Source organism: Diplotaxodon limnothrissa, unplaced genomic scaffold (assembly GCF_057381915.1).
Source record: "Diplotaxodon limnothrissa isolate DT_005_m unplaced genomic scaffold, D_limnothrissa_male_GT1.1 unmapped_scaffold_4, whole genome shotgun sequence".
NCBI lineage: Eukaryota > Metazoa > Chordata > Actinopteri > Cichliformes > Cichlidae > Diplotaxodon > Diplotaxodon limnothrissa.
Genome location: NW_028188558.1, coordinates 2451907 through 2472806, shown reverse-complemented (window position 1 = coordinate 2472806; position 20900 = coordinate 2451907). Strand labels below are relative to the sequence as shown.

The following is a 20900-nucleotide window of genomic DNA, read 5'->3' as shown; positions in this document are numbered from 1 at the left end:
TAAAAAAACCGTGGAAGAATGAGGGTTCATCAACATTTGGACCATATATACTTACAATACATAGTTTTTTGTTCAATATTGATAGTTTAATAATTAGAAATCTACCCTCTGGATCTATAACTGTATCGAGTACTGTAAAATTAACATTTTTATGTATTAAAATTGCTACTCCCCGTTGTCTAGAATTATAACAGGCTGCAAACACGTTAGGAAACTCAGGTGTTTTAAGTTCATTTAAACCTGTGACAGGTTTGTGAGTTTCTTGTAATAAAACAACATCTGCCTGTAGTTTTTTAAGCTGGTTAAATATTTTTAACCTCTTTCCTCTGGTGCCAGCTCCATTTACATTCCATGTGACAAACCTCAGCATGCCCTTAATTGTGCGTGTATGTCTAATGATGTATGCTGGGTGTTTCGTTTAGACAGGTGGAGAGAATATGGAAACATCCCTTGTTTATAAATAGAAAGAGAAAAAGAAGTGTGGTGAGAGACTCCATAAGTCTGACTATGTGTGTGAATATTCACTAATATGAACAAGCGTGGCTTGCTTATGTGTCCTGCAAGTCTGTGCGTGCTGTGAGGCTGTTGTGAATGTGCTGCCGTTGAGCTGATGTGTTTGCGTGATCGTGTTGTGAAAATATGGAGAAATAGAGGGTGTTGTTTGTAGGTGAGTGGGGAAGTAGGTGATCACAGCAGTGAAAGACAAGAGAAAGAAAGAAACCGCATGAACTGTGAGCAACAACAAAAAAAAGGAAACGAAACGGAAACATTCCAATTAAAGCAATGACGGAGGGTGACGGTGTTATATCTGCTATGACATCATATTGATATTACTAGCTTAAACTCATGTTAAAGGAGAGAGTGTGAATGAATAAGAAAAGAGTGTAGCGGGTTCTTATCTGGAGTGCAGTCAGTATAACCACGGTGTGGTGCCGGGGTCGCGGTACAGCTGTCCGTCCACGTAGAGCCGGTCCACGGCGATGACAGCACGGGAGCCTTTCTGGATGAAGCTACGTCGAACTGGGAACAGGACCTTGCGTCGTTCCAGGATCTCTTTGGGGAACTGGTCGTTCACGCTGAAGTCCGTTCCTTTCAGCTCTCTGCCGCGACTCTTCACCTGTTCCTTCTGTTTGAATTGACTGAATTTGGCCACAATAGGCCGTGGTCTCCCGGTCCGCGACCGCGCGCCCCCCAAGCGATGTACTCTATCGAAGTCGATGTTCTTTACGGTGTCCTCCGGCAGCTTCAGGTGGATTTTAATGAAGTTTTTCACCGTTGCCTCTGCGTCCTCTCCGGCAGTTTCTGGAATACCAGAAAACACAAGATTATCTCTCATGCTACGGGCTTGTAGATCGATAACGGACTCTTTTATTTTTTTATTTTCAATGTTTAGCTGGGTCACGTTATCGGTGAGAGATTTAACCGACTCCCGTAGCGTGGCATTTTCAGCGGCAAGCGTTTCCACCTGCCGCTGGCTGAATTCCAGGGATTCTCTCAGAGATTTAAATTCCCGGTGTAAAATCTCCACCAGGGACAGCCTCGCATCGAAACTGGACAATCGCTTGTCGATTGACTCCAGGATTTCTGCGATGTCTTTGCCGGCAGGCGATGTTGTACCGGGGGAGTCTGCCTGGCGACTTCTCTTCGATGACGGCGTCTCGATTTTGGCCGGGGAAGATGCACTCTGGGCCTTATGCATTACTAAATCTTGAAAACAGCGGTCGATGTAATCTTGGAGAGCGTCTAAACTCTCCCCGTTGTCCTCCAGGGTGTTAGAGATGATAAAACAGATGTTGTTAGTTATATGACAATTGATTAGTATATTTGGTAATACTGAAGCTTGGAAAACCTTTGTTAAACTCTATGCTACCATTTGCTTTTTCTCCGCCAAAATCTCCGGCGTCTGACGTCACCTACAACATCACTTCCGTCACTTACCTCACTTCCGTCACTTACCTCCTCCTAGTAAAGTCTTGTAATGTGAAGATAGAAACAAGGCAGCAAACAGCTCCATGATCTGATCTTAATGATGTTGTTTTTATTCCTGTCTGTCAGAACTGGATTGGAAACTATCAAAGGTCTAAAAACAGCCTCGACCCTCCCACAGAGCAAACTTTACACACGTCATCTTTCAGCTACAATCTTTGTTGCAGGGATCTTCTGCCAAACAAGGCTGAGAGAAGATTTCTTACAGCTGTCATGTTGATGCTGTTTCAGTCTTTGGGCAAACACACTCATATATTAGGGCTGATATCAGGGCTGCACAAGTTCTTTGTGTTTGTGATCATGAATAACAGAAGTGTGCCTGTTGAAGATCATGTTGCTACATTATTATATGTCCTGTTATTGTTCTGTGTTATATTCAGCTTTCAGCATCCTTTCCCAGCCCCTGTTACACCATCCATACAAAGCCAATCTGACTGTGAGCCAATGTGTTTGTTTGTGTTGGATCAATAGATTTGACAGAATTGGTTCATCCAGAGGGAAACAGTCCAAATTCAGATCTGAAATTATTTATATATATATATATATATATATATATATATATATATATTTTTTTTTTTTTTTTTTTTACATACATAGTTTTTTGTTGCCTTATGGTAAATGGTAAATGGTAAATGGCCTGTATTTATATAGCGCCTTACTAGTCCCTAAGGACCCCAAAGCGCTTTACATATCCAGTCATCCACCCATTCACACACACATTCACACACTGGTGATGGCAAGCTACATTGTAGCCACAGCCACCCTGGGGCGCACTGACAGAGGCGAGGCTGCCGGACACTGGCGCCACCGGGCCCTCTGACCACCACCAGTAGGCAACGGGTGAAGTGTCTTGCCCAAGGACACAACGACCGAGACTGTCCAAGCCAGGGCTCGAACCGGCAACCTTCCGATTACAAGACGAACTCCCAACTCTTGAGCCACGATTGCCCGATTGTTCCAAGCGCTGTCACCAATCTTTGCATTTTGTTATTATCTCATGACACTTGTTTAATCAGCTACCATCTCTCCTGTGGACTTTTTAATGTCTACAGTCTCAGACCAACACAGCCCTGCCCTTCCCATATTAGATTCTTGATGAATGTGTGTTGTTGTTATTCAGCCTGGTTCAATGTGCCCCTTTTTAACTTTGAGCACCCGCCCCTTTAAACCTCTCTGCACAGCCCTGCACTGAACTCACTATCTTCTCCCTCTAACAGCCTCCACGTGTTCTCACTGTAATTTCCCCTCATGAATGAATTTATGCTGCACTAATGTGAATGTTTGCAGGGAAATCAAACGCATTTCACACGCAGTACTCGAGCTGACTTACCTTTGTTTGAATGACGACTTGTACGCGCTGACTCCACAGATAAGGTACGAAAATATATCAGGCTACGTCTTCAGGGTTTCTACTCCACGGCCGTATTTCATACGGGTCCACATTTCCACTGCACGCTATTTTCTGCAAGTACCGCCGCTTCGCCTCTGGACGCAATCGGTCTCTATACAGTCCATTCTCTTTTGAGCTGCTTTTAAGCATCTTGTAATCGTCGTTCCAACACAGTGTGTTTGTTTTGATTCGTAGACCTCGAAAATGGTGCCGCGCTCCCACAATGCATTGCGGCGTGACGTCAACTCCAAAGCCCTATAGAACATGTTCTTTTTCATTGTCAAAATTATCAGGAATAAAGAAGAAAACTGATTCAAAACCTGTGGAACCTGCCAAAAAACAAGTTTTACTGCAAAGGATTTCTAGATGTGAAGGTTTTGTGGCTTTTTTCAGTTTCTAAAACAAACTCATTTGTACAGAAGGATATGAGGATGTATATGTCCGGTGGTGGGTTTTTTTCTTCTTGATTTAATGTATTCATTTATCTCTTCACTTAATCTTTCTTTATGTTTTTTTTTTTTTGATTTGGCATGAGCGATTTCCGGTCCTCACTCCAAGCCAGTTGGTGGCGGTAATGCACCACATGTTCTATCACAGCTGCGTCCGAGAGGACAGGAAACGTCTGTATGCGTCTGCAAACCAGGTAACTACACTCAGCTGAGCCTCTCTGCTAGTCGTTATTAGTTGGAGGGTTTTGCGTCACTTTCTCTCGGCTTGATAAAGGGCTGTATAGAAATCTCTGGTACGTAACACGTAACGTCATTTTTAGGGAGCGTCGCAGAGAAGTGAGGCTGTTTCTTTGTTTTTGTCGAGTTTTGATTGAAGACATGTTTCCAGTCCGTTTTTTACTCGTTTGTTTTTTCATTAATAACTTTACATTATCACAGAGAACAAGAAGGCGCTTTGTTTGTCACATTCACCTTATGTCTGTGAAGGTTCTCAGTCATCCAGGTCATCGTAGTCAAAGGAGCTTGCAAAGAAAAGCGTCTGGACTTCTTTAAGTTACTTGAAGACGTTTCACCTCTCATCCGAGAAGCTTCTTCAGTTCTAAGGTCAAATGGTGGAGAGTCCCAGATATAAGCCTAGTGGGAGTTTCCCCCCACAGAGGGACAAAAGGACCCCCTGATGATCCTCTAATCGCCTGAGCCAAGGTGGGAAACTGGGTGTGGGTCCCAATCAGCCAGTTTCGGGTGAGTTCATTGTGAAACCTGGCCCCACCTTATCATGCGAATTCCTGAGGTCAGATGGCCCAGGATGTGAGTGGGCGTTAAGGCGTCTGGGAAGGATCTCAAAACTGGATTATAGATGGCAGAGAGTTGGTGTCGTAAACCCCGCCTCTGTTCAAAGATGGTCGCTCACAGTGGACATAGATGCTTCTTTCACTCCTCTTTCAAACCATCTGTCCTCTCTATCCAAAATGTGAACATTAGCATCCTCGAAAGAGTGTCCTTTATCCTTAAGATGCAGATGGACTGCTGAGTCTTGTCCTGTGGAGGTGGCTCTTCTATGTTGTGCCATGCGCTTGTGAAGTGGCAGCCACTTGGCAGCCACAGTGATAAATGGCTGAGATGGCTGCAGCTGTACGTGTGAGGTACCTACATGTTTCAAGATGAATTTGCAGAGATGTCATGTTTGGTGCTTACAGACATCACACTGCATTTTGTGATTTCGTAGCTATTGTTGTGATATTTCGGAGCTTCCCATAATCACCGTGACAGTCATTCATTTTAACATAACCTTTCTATTCCTTTCAGGGATCCTCATTTTTTTGGTACAGAAGATCAGCAGCTGTGTCGACAGGCAACAGGTAACGGCATGCTTTTCTGTTAGTACTGTAGACCTTGCTCTGGTGCTCTTTTTTAGTTTAACACAGTATTTTCATTTGCCGAAGTGTAAAAAGCTTGTTCCAGGAGAAACAAACTTTAGTGAGTTCTGCAAAATGATTCCCACCATTGCACACTCTGTCAGCCTCCAGTGTGCCCTTTTTTTGTCCTTTAACTGAAGAAAGTCGGTAGTCAGAACATATGAGATAAGTGAGATCCTCATTTTGCCTGCTTATTTCAAGATACAACATTTTCACAAACTGCTGTAGGATAACCTTGCTATTTGTCTTTTCCAACACTTCTACATTCATCCATATTTCCTTGTCTGCTTCTTTCCAGGTGAAAAGTACCTGAAATGGGTGAAAGATTTTGTTTCCAAAAACAAAAGCATGTGCGTTCACCTGAAGAAGCCAAGTGGTGCTGACCTGTGGATAGAAGAGCTTGAGAACACCAAATACAACGGGGATGATGATGAAGTTAACGCCTGGGGAAAATTCTACCTTCCCGAGATTGTAAAAATGCAGGTTATTGGTGTGGTAAAGGGCACCTCATGTCCATGTGACGAGCTTGTGCTGATGACGTGTGAGGACAAAAAGCTGTACGGCTATGACAGAGAGGAGCTGCATCTGGTGGCTTCCAGTTTCCTGGAACTATGTGACAAAACGATAGAGTATCCAGCATCCAAGCGCTACTACAATGGAGAGGCCTTCAAAGATATGGTGAGAAGTTAGACTGCTAAGAATAAGACTGGGGATGCCTAGTGTTAGAGATCAATCACCTGAGCTTTTCTTTGTATTGTTGTGTGTTCTGTTTAGACTGAGGAGGACTGGAAAAAAGTTAAGATGAGTGATGTGGGGAGGAAACTGCAGGAAGAACATAAAAAGCTGGTAAATGAAACCCAGTCAGCGTTCGTCAGCCTAATATCATAGGTGGGTATTGGAGCTGAGTATCATCACTGATTTCTAGAACCTGTTCAATTCCAATTCACAAGGTCCCAATTAGATTCCATTTAATTCTTACTCAGAGAGTCAGAAACATTATAATTCTGATCATTTATCAGTACTGACACTTGTGAAACTTCATCAGAGGTGTGAGCATCACAGCAGATGCTTTTGTGTCAAAGTAACTGAGGATAAAACACAAAACCATGAAGCAGATTTTCCTGGCCTAGCTTTTTACAGTAGATAACCTTAAAAATATTATTCTGCAGTAGAACAAAAGCAGACGAGAACCACGACTCAACAAATGTACATTGGCTGATGCTGCTGAAGTGAATCAGAGGTTTTAATAAGAGGTTTTAATAGAGACACAGCAGAGCATTTTGCAGTTTCACTTAATTTGAAAAAAATAAATAAAATTTGGTATTGAACAGCAGAAATGAGGCTGTCTTGTCGGAAGTCATTAAAAAAAATGGCTGTAAACAACGGTAGACTGCTTCATAACAAGCAAGCGAATAATGCCAAAAACAGAGATTTGAGATGGGAAACGGTGTTCTTAAAGTACACTGAGAGAGGCAGAGAGCTGTGCTGTGTTGTTTTTCTGTGTGTGTTTTAATGGTGGTGGAAGCAAACCAGCAAAAGTAAGAGGGAATTCATGACAATGTTTATGTCAAGCGAAATGTGTCTTCTTTTGCTGCTGGTTTGGTTAGAGAGAGACAAAACGTGCAGCTTCAGGATCTGAGCAGCTTTCAGCACCAACGGCATCACAGCTCAGACTTGGATTCAGGATTAAGCCCTTTATGTTTGACTGTAGTGATTGTAGCTCTGTCCTTGTTATTAATCGCTTTAGTCAAACACAGCTATTGTTTGCTGGGATGTGTATATCCTTGACAGTTTGTATCTCAGAGTTATCAAAGACACTGTGGATAATCATCAAGAGATTGTTGTTCTCTTAATAATGACCTATTTGATTGTTTGTTTTTTCTTCTTCTTACAGATTCTGGTATTTGGCCAAAAGAGAGCTTCACAATTCTTGGCTTCACCTGTGGTAGAAAAATGACTGAAGTTATGCAACACTCTCTAAAATTAAAGCTATGCAACGCTTTAACATGAATGGCGAAGGAGTGCATCTCTTTCACTGTCTCTTCCTGTCCTCTTCTCAGTCTTTGTTGTGGCACCTCTGCTATGTGTTATAGAAAGCACTTGGAATCATGTTCAATACAAAAACACCAAACTCGTGGGATTGCCCTAGCAAGCAGTTGGTAAAAACTAATTAAAACTGATATATATCAGCTTCACTTTCTAGCTGCAAAAGCACGTTTCTGCAAAAGCATGCAGTTTCCTGTCAGCACTTTTTGGCACAGAGTGTACTCAGAGTTAGGCCTTTCTTATATAAAGCAATATAATCAGCATATAAACATTTAAGATGATAAATTTAAAGCTCAACAGTAACTGCTATAAATATTATAACTACACATGTAGTGCTTTTGCTTAAGTAAATTATAGTTGGGATCATAATAAGAAAACATGTGTTTTTATTTTCTGTGTACCCTGGGTACAGACCAGTATAAATATGGGATTCTTCCCAATAAATGCTGTCTGATAATGCTTCATATTGCATTAAACACTAGATATGTAAGCAAACAAACAAAAACCCATAGAAGCCAGTTTTAATTATTAAATGTGACAATTACATGGAGATGGAAAGTAAACATGCTTATACACGTCTCTGTGATTACAGAAAATCCACACAGATGCTGTCAGAGCAGAGAATCTTTGATTTATCAGAATGATGAATGCAAATGATTTCATGAAATCTCACTCTTGTTCTGGGTTGTAAAATTCACCTGTCCAGTTAAACCGAATCCTTTGCAACACAGTTCTAAGAACCCTACCAACCTCATCCTCAGCTCTCTGCCTGTTATCCTTTTCAGCTGAGTATTCATCCACATGTGTTTCAACTTCTCTCTCATTTTCAAGCAAATTGCTCAGGCTCTCAGCTTCAGCACAGTTACCATATGGCCACTCTCTGAGGTCTTCTGTGTTCAAGCCAAACAAATTCTTACATGATCTGCAAGGCTTCATTCTGGCACCATCACGGAGACAAAAAGCCTCACACCTGATATTTCCAGGTACTTCAATTGTTCCATCAAAGTAATCTTTCTGGACTGTGTTTGGATAATAGGTCATCACCGCACCAGATACATATTTATGCCATTTGCTAAGACAGGAGGCAGCAATCATAATTTTCCCAGCGTTAGGACCTTTGGTGGACATGGAGACTCCGCAGTACCTTTCTGATTTGTTGGTTTGGGATTTTTGAGAAATGCAGATGGTGGACGAGACGAAAGCTGTTTTTTTATTATTCTCTTCTAAGTCCAAGTCTGTGAGGAGATCTTGCAGACTCTGCTTTATTTGCTCTTCATTCTCTGAGTTATTTTGCAGGACGATCTGAAAACAGTTACAGATCTGGTCAAAGTGTTGCACCTGATTATATAGTTGTTTTTCATAGAAAGTTGATCAACATGTTTGTTTCGCTGCTTGACTTGTTTAACTATGCAGGACCATTGGATGCTTTTGGTTTAGACATTTTAAGATAGGGGGTGAAACATGTCACAAAAATCTATTTAATTTTAAATCAATAAGCAAAAATCCATCTTTGTTCTCACTAATTTATAATTAAATTTGCTAATTGACCTTTTTTTTTCTATTTTGCTATGCCGGGCTGTCAAAACACGCTGAATTTAGAGTCTTTGAGCTTAACAGATCCAGCAGCTACACAGTGACAGCATCATATACGCCTTGAAGACTGTAAGCATCTCCAATAATGAGTCTGTTAGACATTATTTAGAACTAACAAATTCTGAAGCAAGTCTCCAGCTCTCCTGCAGTCTCTGTGTTTGGTGGAGAAGTATAGCTAGAAGCATATGTTGAAGTATAAGGTACAGTATGGATTTTCTTTGGATTTCTCAGTAAAAAAGCACTTTGCATTATACTTTCCTAAAAACTGGAAGTTTGTCAGATTGACTGAAAATGTGAGAAGAGTTATCTTACCATGTCGAGCACACAGGAGAAGGGACTTCGCCTGGGAAGCTGAGTCGAATACAACTTTAAAGGCCTGGGATATCTTCTCATTAAAGAACCCAAAACAAAAGGATTAGGGAAGATTTCTTCTGGAGAAAAGGGGATGTTGTTGATTTTGCCCAGAAACAACATGCTGTGAAGGATCTGTTGAGTGAAAACATATTTGCTTATTGTTAGTAGTGATAAACAGGACTGTCTTAAAAGTGTCAAAGGTAACACACCTCATCCACCAAGTGTTGACTTCCCGGAGTCATGTAAGAGCCCCGAACCATCCTCTTGGTAATCTTGTAGGCATTAGTTTTGAACCTCCTTTGAGAAATTGTTGTCTTCTAAAATGATAATGATCGAGCAGTTAGGGATTTAAAGACACAGGAGATCTGATAACTTTGGCTACAGCAGAGTCTGCAGACATACCTATTTTGCTCTTGGTCGGCCTATTTTAAACATGAGAGAAAACATAGTTAGTGAAATGTTGATAACATACAATGACTATCATTGGTGGCTGAAAAGATGCCAGGTAACAAGTGAAAAGCTGCTACTTACCATCGCCACAGTCTAAGAATGAAACAGGAAACACTGAGCGAGTTGCCTCCATCTTAAAGCTGTTGATCATGTGATTTAAAGGAAAGCCACACCCAGCTCTTTCCTGGAATTTTACTCGACTGTAGAAAACTGCTCCATTTGCCCCGCCCACCCATGATCTTTAATATCTACCAAAAACAACCTTTTGGTTGTCAGTAACCAGTCGATCGTTTTCGCGATTAAAAAATGACTTTGTGCGGCGGCGTTCCCACCGCGAGCAGAACTCCGGCTCAAAAACCGCTGTTTTTGAACACTTTTATTTACTTAAGCACTTTAATGGGCTTACTTTGAAACAAAGTGCGATTGAATGATTATTGTTATGTGTTGCCTTGAATTCGGCTATGCTGTCTGTTAGACAGCTGTTTTCCTTTATTGTTGTTTTTGTATTGTTTGTAGCGAACGCTACTGGAATGTATAGATTAAGCTACGTAGCCAAGATGATTAATGATTTAACTGTTGTACATTGGTTGATGATGATTTGCATTGTTACATAGGCTTGCAGAAAAATATATTTGTTTACCGGTAAACTGAATCGAACTTGATGTGCTAATGGACGTTTTTCTGACCTACAGGTCAGGTTTTGTTCCCTCCCTTTGAATTAATCTTCTTCATATTGAAGTGGCGAGCCGGTAGGACCATTCTTTGTTTCCCCTCTTTCCCCCACTTAGCCGTCTTTGGATTACGGACATATTTCCCCATTTGTATGAAGCTGGACCCTAAGGAGGAATACCTTAAAAGTGAACTTTAAAAAGAAGAGGACCAAAAAGGACTTTTGCACAGAAAGATCACAGCATTGATTTATTATTTAATTGTGGGCATTTATGTTGTGTGTTGTGTTAATTATTTTGTTCCATTTCCCCTGTCCTCCATTTATTCAATATATTTTTGGTACAAGATATTGCAGTCTTTGGTCTCATCATTCACACCATCTAGGCTCCATAAAGAACTATTTCTTCTGCGCATCAGTCAGTAAACTCATCCATTGAAATAAACTAGTCCTTAAATAACTTTGAGTTACACAGTGGCAAATGTAATAGAGAAAGACACAGGGCCACCTGAAATCTGTCGTCCTATCTGATTCAAAACCAACATGTAGGAGAATCTGGAATCTTTGATTTTGAGTTAAAAATAAAATATGGGTAAAATGCAGAAATGTTTTTACTAACATGTACTAACAGAGACTTGGAGGAGAGAGACCTAATGTTTAATAATCCACATTTCACTGTTTTACTCTTTGGTTCAGATGTGGATACTGTATTGTTCTTTCTTTGTGACTGTTTATGTTTAAGTTGTTTGTTGCTGGTTTTTAGTTTGTTTTTTGTCTGTTTGGAAGCTGACACAGTCTCTATGGAGATGGGTTTTTGGGGGGGGTAGCAGGAGGAGAGAAGCTGCAGAGAGGCGTGTAAGACTGCAACTCTGCTTCCTGGTCCCAACTCTGGATAGTCATATTTTGGGGGGTTTAATAAACTACTACTGCATGATGTAAAGCTGAAGTATTACACAGCTTTATGAACCTCCTGTTATCCTGGTAGACGAGTACAGCAATAAATCTTTTACTTGAACATCTTCTGGCTCCAATAAGCTTTGAAATGTGACCATGAAGTTAGAGACACACTGACTGAAACCCACAGCTGTGACTGTGGATCACATCCACACACAGTGTAGCTGCTGTCTCTGTGTGAGGTCTGTGTATATATGTATATACACTGAACAAAAATATAAACGCAACACCTTTGTTTTTGCTCCCATTCCCCATGGGATGGACGTAGAGACCTAAAATTCATTCCAGATACACAATATAACCATCCCTCCCAAACAGTGGTCACAAATCAGTCCAAATGTGTGGTAGTGGGCACATCTGCTATATTGAGATAATCCATCCCACCTCACAGGTGTGCCACATCAGGATGCTGGTCTGACATCATGAGTAGTGCACAGGTGTACCTCAGACTGCCCACAACAAAAGGCCACCCTGGAATGTGCAGTTTTTTGCGCTATTGGGGGTCTGGGGACCCAGAACCGGTCAGTATCTGGTGTGACCACCATTTGCCTCATGCAGTGCAACACATCGTCGCATGGAGTCTATCAGATTGTCAATTGTGGCCTGTGGAATGTTGGTCCACTCCACTTCAATGGCTGTGCGAGGTTGTTGGATATTCGTGGGAACTGGTACACGCTGTCGTATACGCCAAGCACATCCCGAACATGCTCAATGGGTGACATGTCCGGTGAGTATGCTGGCCATGCAAGAACTGGGACATTCTCAGCTGCCATCTGCCCTGAACAATGTGAACCATGATTCATCCGTGAAGCGCACACCTCTCCAACGTGCCAGACGCCATCGAATGTGAGCATTTGCCCACACAAGTCTGTTACGGCGACGAGCTGGAGTCAGGTCAAGACCCCGATGAGGACGACGGGCATGCAGTTGAGCGTCCCTGAGACGGTTTCTGACAGTTTGTGCAGAAATTGTTTGGTTGTGCAAACCAATTGTTCCAGCAGCTGTCTGGGTGGCTGGTCTCAGACGATCTTGGAGGTGAACCTGCTGGATGTGGAGGTCCTGGGCTGGTGTGGTTACACGAGGTCTGCGGTTGTGAGGCCGGTTGGATGTGCTGCCATATTCTCTGAAACGCCTGTGGAGACGGCTTATGGTTGAGAAATGAACATTCAATGCACGGGCGACAGATCTGGTTGACATTCCTGCTGTCAGCATGCCAATTGCACGCTCCCTCATTGCTTGTGGCATCTGTGGCATTTTGCTGTGAGACAAAACTGCACATTCCAGGGTGGCCTTTTGTTGTGGGCAGTCTGAGGTACACCTGTGCACTACTCATGATGTCAGATCAGCATCCTGATGTGGCACACCTGTGAGGTGGGATGGATTATCTCAATATAGCAGATGTGCCCACTACCACACATTTGGACTGATTTGTGACCACTGTTTGGGAGGGATGGTTATATTGTGTATCTGGAATGAATTTTAGGTCTCTACGTCCATCCCATGGGGAATGGGAGCAGTAACAAAGGTGTTGCGTTTATATTTTTGTTCAGTGTATTTATGCTTATATTCATATTCTCTTATTCCCCTTTATTTGATATCCTAATTCTGTGCTGTGTAAAAATTTGTCGGTGTTCTGCTGCTACAAACTGGATTCCCTGGAGGATAAACATGAGGGATTCATAAAGTTCTATCTCTCTGTTAAAATCCCCCAAAATAAATGAAATGTGAATTTCAGGCAGACATGTTTTTAAAAGAGTCACTTTAGAATAGAATAGAATAGAATAGAATAGAATAGAATAGAATAGAATTCAACTTTATTGTCATTGCACATGCACAGGTACAGGGCAACGAAATGCAGTTTGCATCCATCCAGAAGTGCTTTAGTGATATAGATATATTACAATATATATTAGCAATAGTATAGATATGTGAGTATATTACAGAAATGGGTCTATTATGGTATGTTATAATGTACACGGTATGAAGTATGTTGTGAATATTCTATAACTATAAGTATGTACAGGCTGTAGTGAGTACAAGCTATGTACAGGATATGAACAGGATATAAATATGAAAAACTATACAGAATATGAAATAAATAACTTTACAGGAATCTGAGATATACAGCTATACAGAAATGGGAACTATGCAAGTTGTAAACAGTTGTAGGGTTAAAGATTATTGAATGTACAGAATGATTATTTACACAGAGCTATGCAGTAGTGCAGTTAAGATAAGTGAGGGTGTAGATAGTTTCTACAGAGGCTATATAAAGTGCTAGTGGTTGTGAGTGGTGGTTCAGTCCATGTTATTATTGTGTGTTTGAGGGTACAGTTGTCCATTGTGGGTGTGTGTATGTTCAGTCCATGAGTTTAATGTGGGCCTGATGTCAGGAGGCAGAGTTCAGGAGTCTGACAGCTGTGGGGAAGAAGCTGTTCCGGTACCTGGTGGTCTTAGTCCGGAGGCTCCTGTAGCGCCTCCCAGAGGGCAGGAGGGTGAAGAGTCCATGTGATGGGTGACTGGGGTCTTTGATGATTTTCCCAGCCCTTTTCAGACACCGCTTCCTGTAGATGTCTTTTATGGCAGGAAGTGGTGCTCCGGCGATGCGCTGGGCAGTTTTCACGACCCTCTGCAACGCCTTCCGGTCCGAGGCAGAGCAGTTCCCATACCAGACTGTTATACAGTTGGTCAGGATGCTCTCGATGGTGCAGCGATAGAAGTTCACCAGGGTGTCTGAGGACAGGTGGTTCTTCCTCAGAGTCCTCAAGAAGAAGAGGCGCTGGTGAGCCTTCTTGACCAGCTTGGAGCAGTTGGTCGTCCAGGTGAGATCCTCGGAGATGTGGACTCCCAGGAACTTGAAGCTGCTCACACGCTCCACAGCCGTCCCCTTAATGTGGATGGGTGGATGTGGGTCAGCATTCCTCCTGTAGTCCACGATGAGCTCCTTGGTCTTCTCGGTGTTAAGCAGCAGGTTGTTTGTGTCGCACCACTCAGCCAGACGATCCACCTCCTCCCTGTAGGCGGCCTCATCGTTGTCACTGATGAGGCCAATCACCGTGGTGTCATCTGCAAACTTAATGATGGTGTTGGAACCATCAGCAGGTCTGCAGTCGTGGGTGAAGAGGGAGTAGAGGAAAGGGCTCATCACACAGCCTTGTGGTACACCGGTGTTCATTGTGATGGTAGATGAGCAGCGGTTATCCAGCCGGACATGTTGGGGGCGGTTGGTCAGGAAGTCCAGTAACCATTTGCAGATGAGGGAGCTGATGCCCAGGTCTGTCAGTTTCCTGATGAGTTGTGAGGGGTGGGTTGTATTGAACGCTGAACTGAAGTCTATAAACAGCATTCTGGCGTAGGTGTTGCTGTTGTCCAGGTGTGAGAGGACAGAGTGCAGTGCGATGGAGACTGCATCCTCTGTGCTCCTGTTCTAGCGGTATGCGAATTGGTGGGGGTCCAGGGTGGGGGGGAGACAGGATTTGAAGTGTGCTAGGACCAGCCGCTCTAAGCACTTAGTGATGATGGGGGTGAGTGCTACTGGGCGGTAGTCATTGAGGCAAGATGGGTTGGAGTTTTTGGGTATCGGGACGATGGAGGTGGATTTGAAGCAGGCCGGTACCACAGCGTGGGCCAAGGACAGATTGAATATGTCTGTGAGCACTCCTGCAAGCTCCCCAGAACACGCTCTGAGAACACGCCCGGGGATGCCATCAGGGCCTGCAGCCTTGTGGACATTGATCCTGCTCAGCACCGCTCCTACATCGGTGGGGGAGAGAGTCAGAGGTTGGTGGTCTGGCGTCATGTCTGCTTTGGTTGTGGTTGTGGGGTTCCCTCGCTCAAAACGAGCATAAAAGTTGTTGAGCTCGTTGAGGAAGGAGACATCAGAGGATGCGGGGGAGGGTTTGGTGGTCCTGTAGTCTGTAATGGTCTGGAGTCCTTGCCACATGCGTCAGGGGTTGGAGTTGGAGAAGTGTTCTTCTACCTTCTTTTTGTAATGGTGTTTGGCTTTTTTGATGCCCTTCTTTAGATTAGCCCTGGCTGTACTGTAGGCGTGTGCATCTCCTGACCTAAAGGCGAATGGAAAAATGTGTTTTTAAAACCAGCCAATAGGAGCGTCTGTGGATATCAGCTGAGGCTGAACTCAGGAACACCATCACATATAAATACACAGAATTAAATCACTAGATAAAAGACGTCATTAAATAAGGATCAAATCAACATGTCAGAGGTCAAAGGTCAGTCAGAAGAGGTGTGGTTAAACACTGGCAGTGCAGCGACCTAATGCAGTTTGGTTACCGCCACGGGAAAAGCCCCGCCCCCTCTGAGCCTCCGCTGTGTCCTCAGCACATCCAGGAGCAGCAGGTCAGAGGGGGCGGGGCCATGTCAGGACTTATTTTAAGTAAAATTTAAAGTGGAGCGACGGCAGGAGTCACACAGCAGTAACCAGCTCTGTCTGCCAGGGTCAAAGGTCAAACAAGTCCTGCAGCTGACCCACACACAGACTTACACTGATCCACAGAGAGTGATGAATCCACACATCACTCGGCTGGAGGAAGCTGGGTTTCCACACCGTCCAATCAGAAACCAGTGTTCACACTGAGACCCGTCTCTGTAACAGGAAGTCCATGAACAGGCAGACCCTCTGCAGCAGGCTGACCTGTGACCTCTGAGACAGAGGGAGGAGTTTGTGTCAGCAGGGGGCGCTGCAGCATCGCCTGAGAGCTTTAAGAACAACAGCAATAAACAGGAAGTGAAAGTCACACTTCTGTTGTTGTGCGTTATCAGCAGACCCCACCCTCTGCAGGAAGCTGAGATAAGAAGCAGCCAATCACAGAGCAGAGAGCATGTGACTTCCTGTTCCTGCTGTTACTGTGACAACAGCTCCTGGGACAGAGAGCAGCTTTCTAAAGAGGAAAGATGCTGCTGTCACCCCCGGGTGTCATGTGACCCACCTGATGTACTGATTTAAGACTGTAAGAACAATAATAACATGTTTTAGTCAGGTGATCCATGCAGAGCAGATCCATGTGACCAAACACAGCTGGATCACATGTTTCCTCTCCTGGAAACAGAAAGCCTTCATGTATAAAGGCTCATGTACCCACTGAGCCCTGCTCTCAGATCTGTGAGGCTTTAACAAACAACAGTTTAAAGTCATGTTTAGCATCTTCTGTCAGTGTGGAAGGTCACACACTTTCCTGAGTGTTGAACCCTGAACTACTAGCTGTTCATGTCAGCCTGGACATAAATACAGACCTGCCTGCTGTCATAGACCCCAGCACTCACATGTTACTTATAAGTGACTCATATGTATGCATGTATATATTGTGTATATTGTGCTATTTCTTACTTAGTGTGTTGTGTCTTTGTTCCTGTTTGTGCTGCAGCACTGTAACCTAAATAATTTCCCCTGGGGATCAAAAAAGTATTCTGATTGTGATTAAATGAAAGCAGTCAGAGCAGAGGACGGTGATGTAAGGAATGGGATTTTAATCAGCCAGTCTCCTTTAACTCTCAGCATCACAAAGTAATGTGGTAACATCTGGACTGATGTGTTTACTGTCAGCTAGTTTAAATGCTGTAGGCTGCAGCCGCTGCTCTAACACTATAACTGTAACAGGGCTCAGTGCTGGTTCTAACAGTCTGAGCTGCTTCAGGCTTTATTTGTGAGGAGCACAGCAGCTTACAAACACGTGGCTGGGCCTGGACCCAAAGGAGTGTTTGTTAAAGCCTGCAGTGAATCCAGCAGCAGAATGATGGAAATGCAACACAGCAATGATGAAGAGGAGCAGCATTAAAGCCAAAGTCCAGTTCATACAGTTAGGTCCATAAATCAAATAAGGGAAAATAAAATGTTTGTTGGATGCACCTGTCTGCAGCCTTAATGCTCTCTGGTCGCTATGGTAACGCGTAAACATTTCTTTCAAAATAAGACACACGACTACAACACGGGAAAGACCCAGGGAAACGAAGTTAACGATAAAAACCCTGAAAACCATTGTTGGATTTATATTTTATCATTGTCATTGTTATTGGGGAATATCTAACCATATATGCTCAGAGGTGTAGAACCAATTGTGTAATGATAGTAGTCTTTAAAGACTTTGTGTGACTCCAGAGTGTTCTGGCATTCACACCCACGTCCTGGGATCATGGGAGAGGTGCTACCTTCTTATTGTTTTGTGGTAGGATGTCTGTTTTAGTCTAAGTGCCTTTTGTTTAGATGAACTGCTGGACTTCCAGACCAGCAGGTTTAGGGAAGTCGTTTATGGGGTCACACTCTGACTCCACACACACACACACACACACACACACACACACACACACACACACACACACACACACACACACACACACACCTACATAACATACAGACTGGTACCTTTGTTCACGTGTATGTTAATGAACCTATGTATGTTCATGTAACCTCAATAAAAGAACAGTGTTACGAGGGAACGGACGAGAGCGACTGTGGTCAAGCGAAGGAACGGCATTGGTCCAGTTCTCTCCCGTGCACGAGAAACATAAAGAACTACTCGTGTCTTGGGTGAACCCATTGTGAGATCTAGCCCCACGCTATCATGTGATTTCCTGTGATCAAATGTCCCAGGATGTGAGTGGGCGTTAAGACGTCCATGTCCCTCTTCAAGCAACTTAAAGAAGTCCAGACGCTTTTCTTTCCAAGCTCCTTCAACAACATCATTCATAGAACAGCTTCCAGCTTCTTTTGCTCGGCTACAGTTTGGATGGATTTGCATTTAAAGATGCAACAAGACTAAAATGGTTAGGGTCAGGAGGTCAAAGGTCAGGGCTCCTGTGGGTCTGAGGGCGGCCTCACGCTGGAGAAGGATGAAGGAGTCTGACCTGAGCCAGTGTTTGACATGAACACATCAGCACTGCTGTCAGTGAGCCTAACGACAGCCGTTAGCATCATTTCAGTGTTTCAGTCATAAAAACACTTCCTGTCTCTGTGGTGGTTACAGTGACATCATGCAGTTTGTGCTTTGACCTCCAGAGGGCGACAAATCAGCACAGACAGAGAGCTCCATTCAAACTTTGCTGCCATCAGGAATAATTCTTCAAATATAATCATCAGTGTTTGAGCAGTTATGATATCAGGGACAATCTAGACATGTGTGACAATACTGAACATGTCACATGACACACCTCAAACATCATGTGATCCACTCTCAGTCTGCACTTTCATTCATGACTTCAACAGGTTGAAATGAGCTTTGAAGAAACATTCAGTGAAATAAATCTTTCATGGATTCATGTGAGCAGCAGGTGAACTTTGTACCAACAACATCTTCAATAACAGAGTCTGAATGAAGCTCAGGTGTTGATGCTGCTCACTGATTGGACGCTTGCTTTCAGCTCTGCTCTCAGTCTTTACTGCACAGGTGAAGGTAGAAAGTGTGACTGGATCTATAGACTGGAAACAGAGAAACATGCTGAACATTTGAAGCTTTGCAGCAGAAATGTTCATGTTACAAATACAGCAGAGCTGATCTGGGATCAGTGTGTTCACACCTGCAGCTACAACAAGGTTTCATGTCTCCACACGTCAGCATGTGAACTTTACTCTGACTCAGTCTGAGCAGTCAGACGGCATATTTTTAAAGTTAACACATCAGCACACACAGAGCTGAGCCCCTCCCACCTGTGCTGAGTTTCAGGTGGAGCCCCGCCTCCTTCCAGGAAGCAGCTCACCTGTGTGTCCGTGTTTAGTGTCCAGGTGTGGAGTGGAGCTTGTTGTTGGTGTGTGAAGAAACTGTAAGTTTGCTTTGTTTCCTCCTTTAACAGTTTGTCTTTAGGAACTTTACTGTTTGTTCAGCTCGTGTTTGATTTCTTCACACAACAAACTGTGTGTGTTTGTATTTCCGGTCTCTCCATTAAAGTCAGTGTGTAATGTTTCCTGGCTAACATCAGCTGTGTGCAGCTTAGTTCAGCACAAATCTGCCGCTCCATAGTTCACGGTAACGGACTCACAGCTGGACCAACGAGGCCGAGTGTGTCCGCCACTCTGAGCTACGTTCGTGTTTGTGTACTTGTAGTTTGTACTTTGAGTTCACTCAGAGCCCACAGAGGACGCAGCGTACGTGATGACGTCACAGCCCTTTACCTCCTTTACTGTCACTGTGATTAATATTTACACACGAGACACCTGCAGAGCTCTGACGCTGAGCTAGCACACAGCATGCTAACACTAAGCTAAAGCTAGGCTAGCCAAGAACCCAGAGTGAGGTTAAAGCTAGTGATGGGCAGATGAAGCCTCATGAAGCACTGAAGCTTTTCATCCAATTGGTTCACCCCAACGCGAAGCTTCTTGAAGCTTCATTTGCTCTAGTAGGACACCTACTGGACGTAAAAATATTAGTTGGCATGAATTTGAAGAGTGTGGCCTTTTTGCACACAGCCTGTAAATGTCAACAACAAAAGGAGTGTGTAAAACATGTATATTGTAGTGATGCAGTGTACTGTGTATATTTATACTGGCAGTATGGAACATGATTATTTGGAAATGCCTAAAATGGAAATGATCATATACTGTGAGGTGAGGTGTGGACAGTGGTTGTGCTTTTGTAACATTGAGGCAAGGACAGTGATTAGTGTTTAGGGGACACATCATTGGTTTTTGTTAAAAAGAAACAGTTTCTCCACTGTGGCAGGTCGTAGGCGATTTTTTTTTTTCCTAAACTGTCTCTAACTCTCACTAACCGCAACTCTCCATCAAACGCCCACATTTTGTCTGAGGGGTTTATATCGCTGTCATAGCTCGCGGCAAAGTTCGAACCGCTTCCTGAACCAGTCACGTGGTACAGCCGGGCAGCGAGGCTTCGGACGTCATCATTTTCAGCTCCTCCCATAAATGAAGCAAGCCTGGATACGCGCTTCGCGGAAACGCCCCCTCCATTACTCGACACACGCTTCGAAGCCTCGATACAGAACGTCACATCACTAGTTAAAGCTGAGTAAACACTGACCCCAGACCAGCACCGTGATAAAGTGAGCTGCTGCTGCTGAACTTGAACAGGTAACAAAGTGATGAGCAGTCAGGCTGCAGGTTTCTACCTGTTCATGTTTCTACAGTAGAATCACTTTGAAGTGTCTTTGTGCTGTTTCATCTTTGATTTGTGTTCATAAACACTCAGAGAAACATCACGTGACCTCATCAGGATCTGTGTTGGTGTGTGGGGCTGTACCTCAGCTTTATGTTGTTACATGCTCATTTGTTCATTTTAACATCAAAGTAATGTTATGAGGAGTAATGAAGTAACGTACTCCATTACTTTTAATCAAAGTGTTCTGTGTAATATGTGTAATAATGACTGTTTTGAGTAATGACCAACACTGATCACAACAAAGAGGAAATGCCTCCAACATGCACAAACATTTGAGCCACAACATGCAGTTAATGTGCACAAATGTCTTTGATATGCTGCTCAGTGATGGTGGTGACTGTCAGAGCAGAGCTACTGAGAATCAATAAGTAATATCAATGATGGGATCAGAATCACTAAATTCTTCTCATCCCTGTCAGTATCATACATGTGCTGTATAATGTGATAAATGTAGAGGTGCTGGCTGTTCTCTCA

General features: G+C 43.4%; 3 protein-coding genes across 3 annotated transcripts in view; 1 reads left to right on the top strand and 2 right to left on the bottom strand.

The window, feature by feature from the left end:
- LOC146606877 (protein NLRC3-like) overlaps positions 1-20900 on the bottom strand; it is a 563637-nt gene that overhangs the window by 226546 nt on the left and 316191 nt on the right. The window lies entirely within an intron of this gene.
- The window catches only part of LOC146606884 (protein NLRC3-like), a 501574-nt gene that overhangs the window by 346811 nt on the left and 133863 nt on the right, over positions 1-20900 (top strand). The gene's annotated exons all lie outside the window — the stretch shown is intronic.
- LOC146606885 (uncharacterized) lies at positions 7956-20048 on the bottom strand. Its single transcript, XM_085349292.1, has 5 exons — positions 20023-20048; positions 15897-16023; positions 9443-9550; positions 9192-9365; positions 7956-8588 (listed from the first exon to the last, which is right to left on the bottom strand). Exons 1-5 carry the CDS (start codon positions 20046-20048, stop codon positions 7956-7958), a joined length of 1068 nt encoding a protein of 355 aa, XP_085205418.1.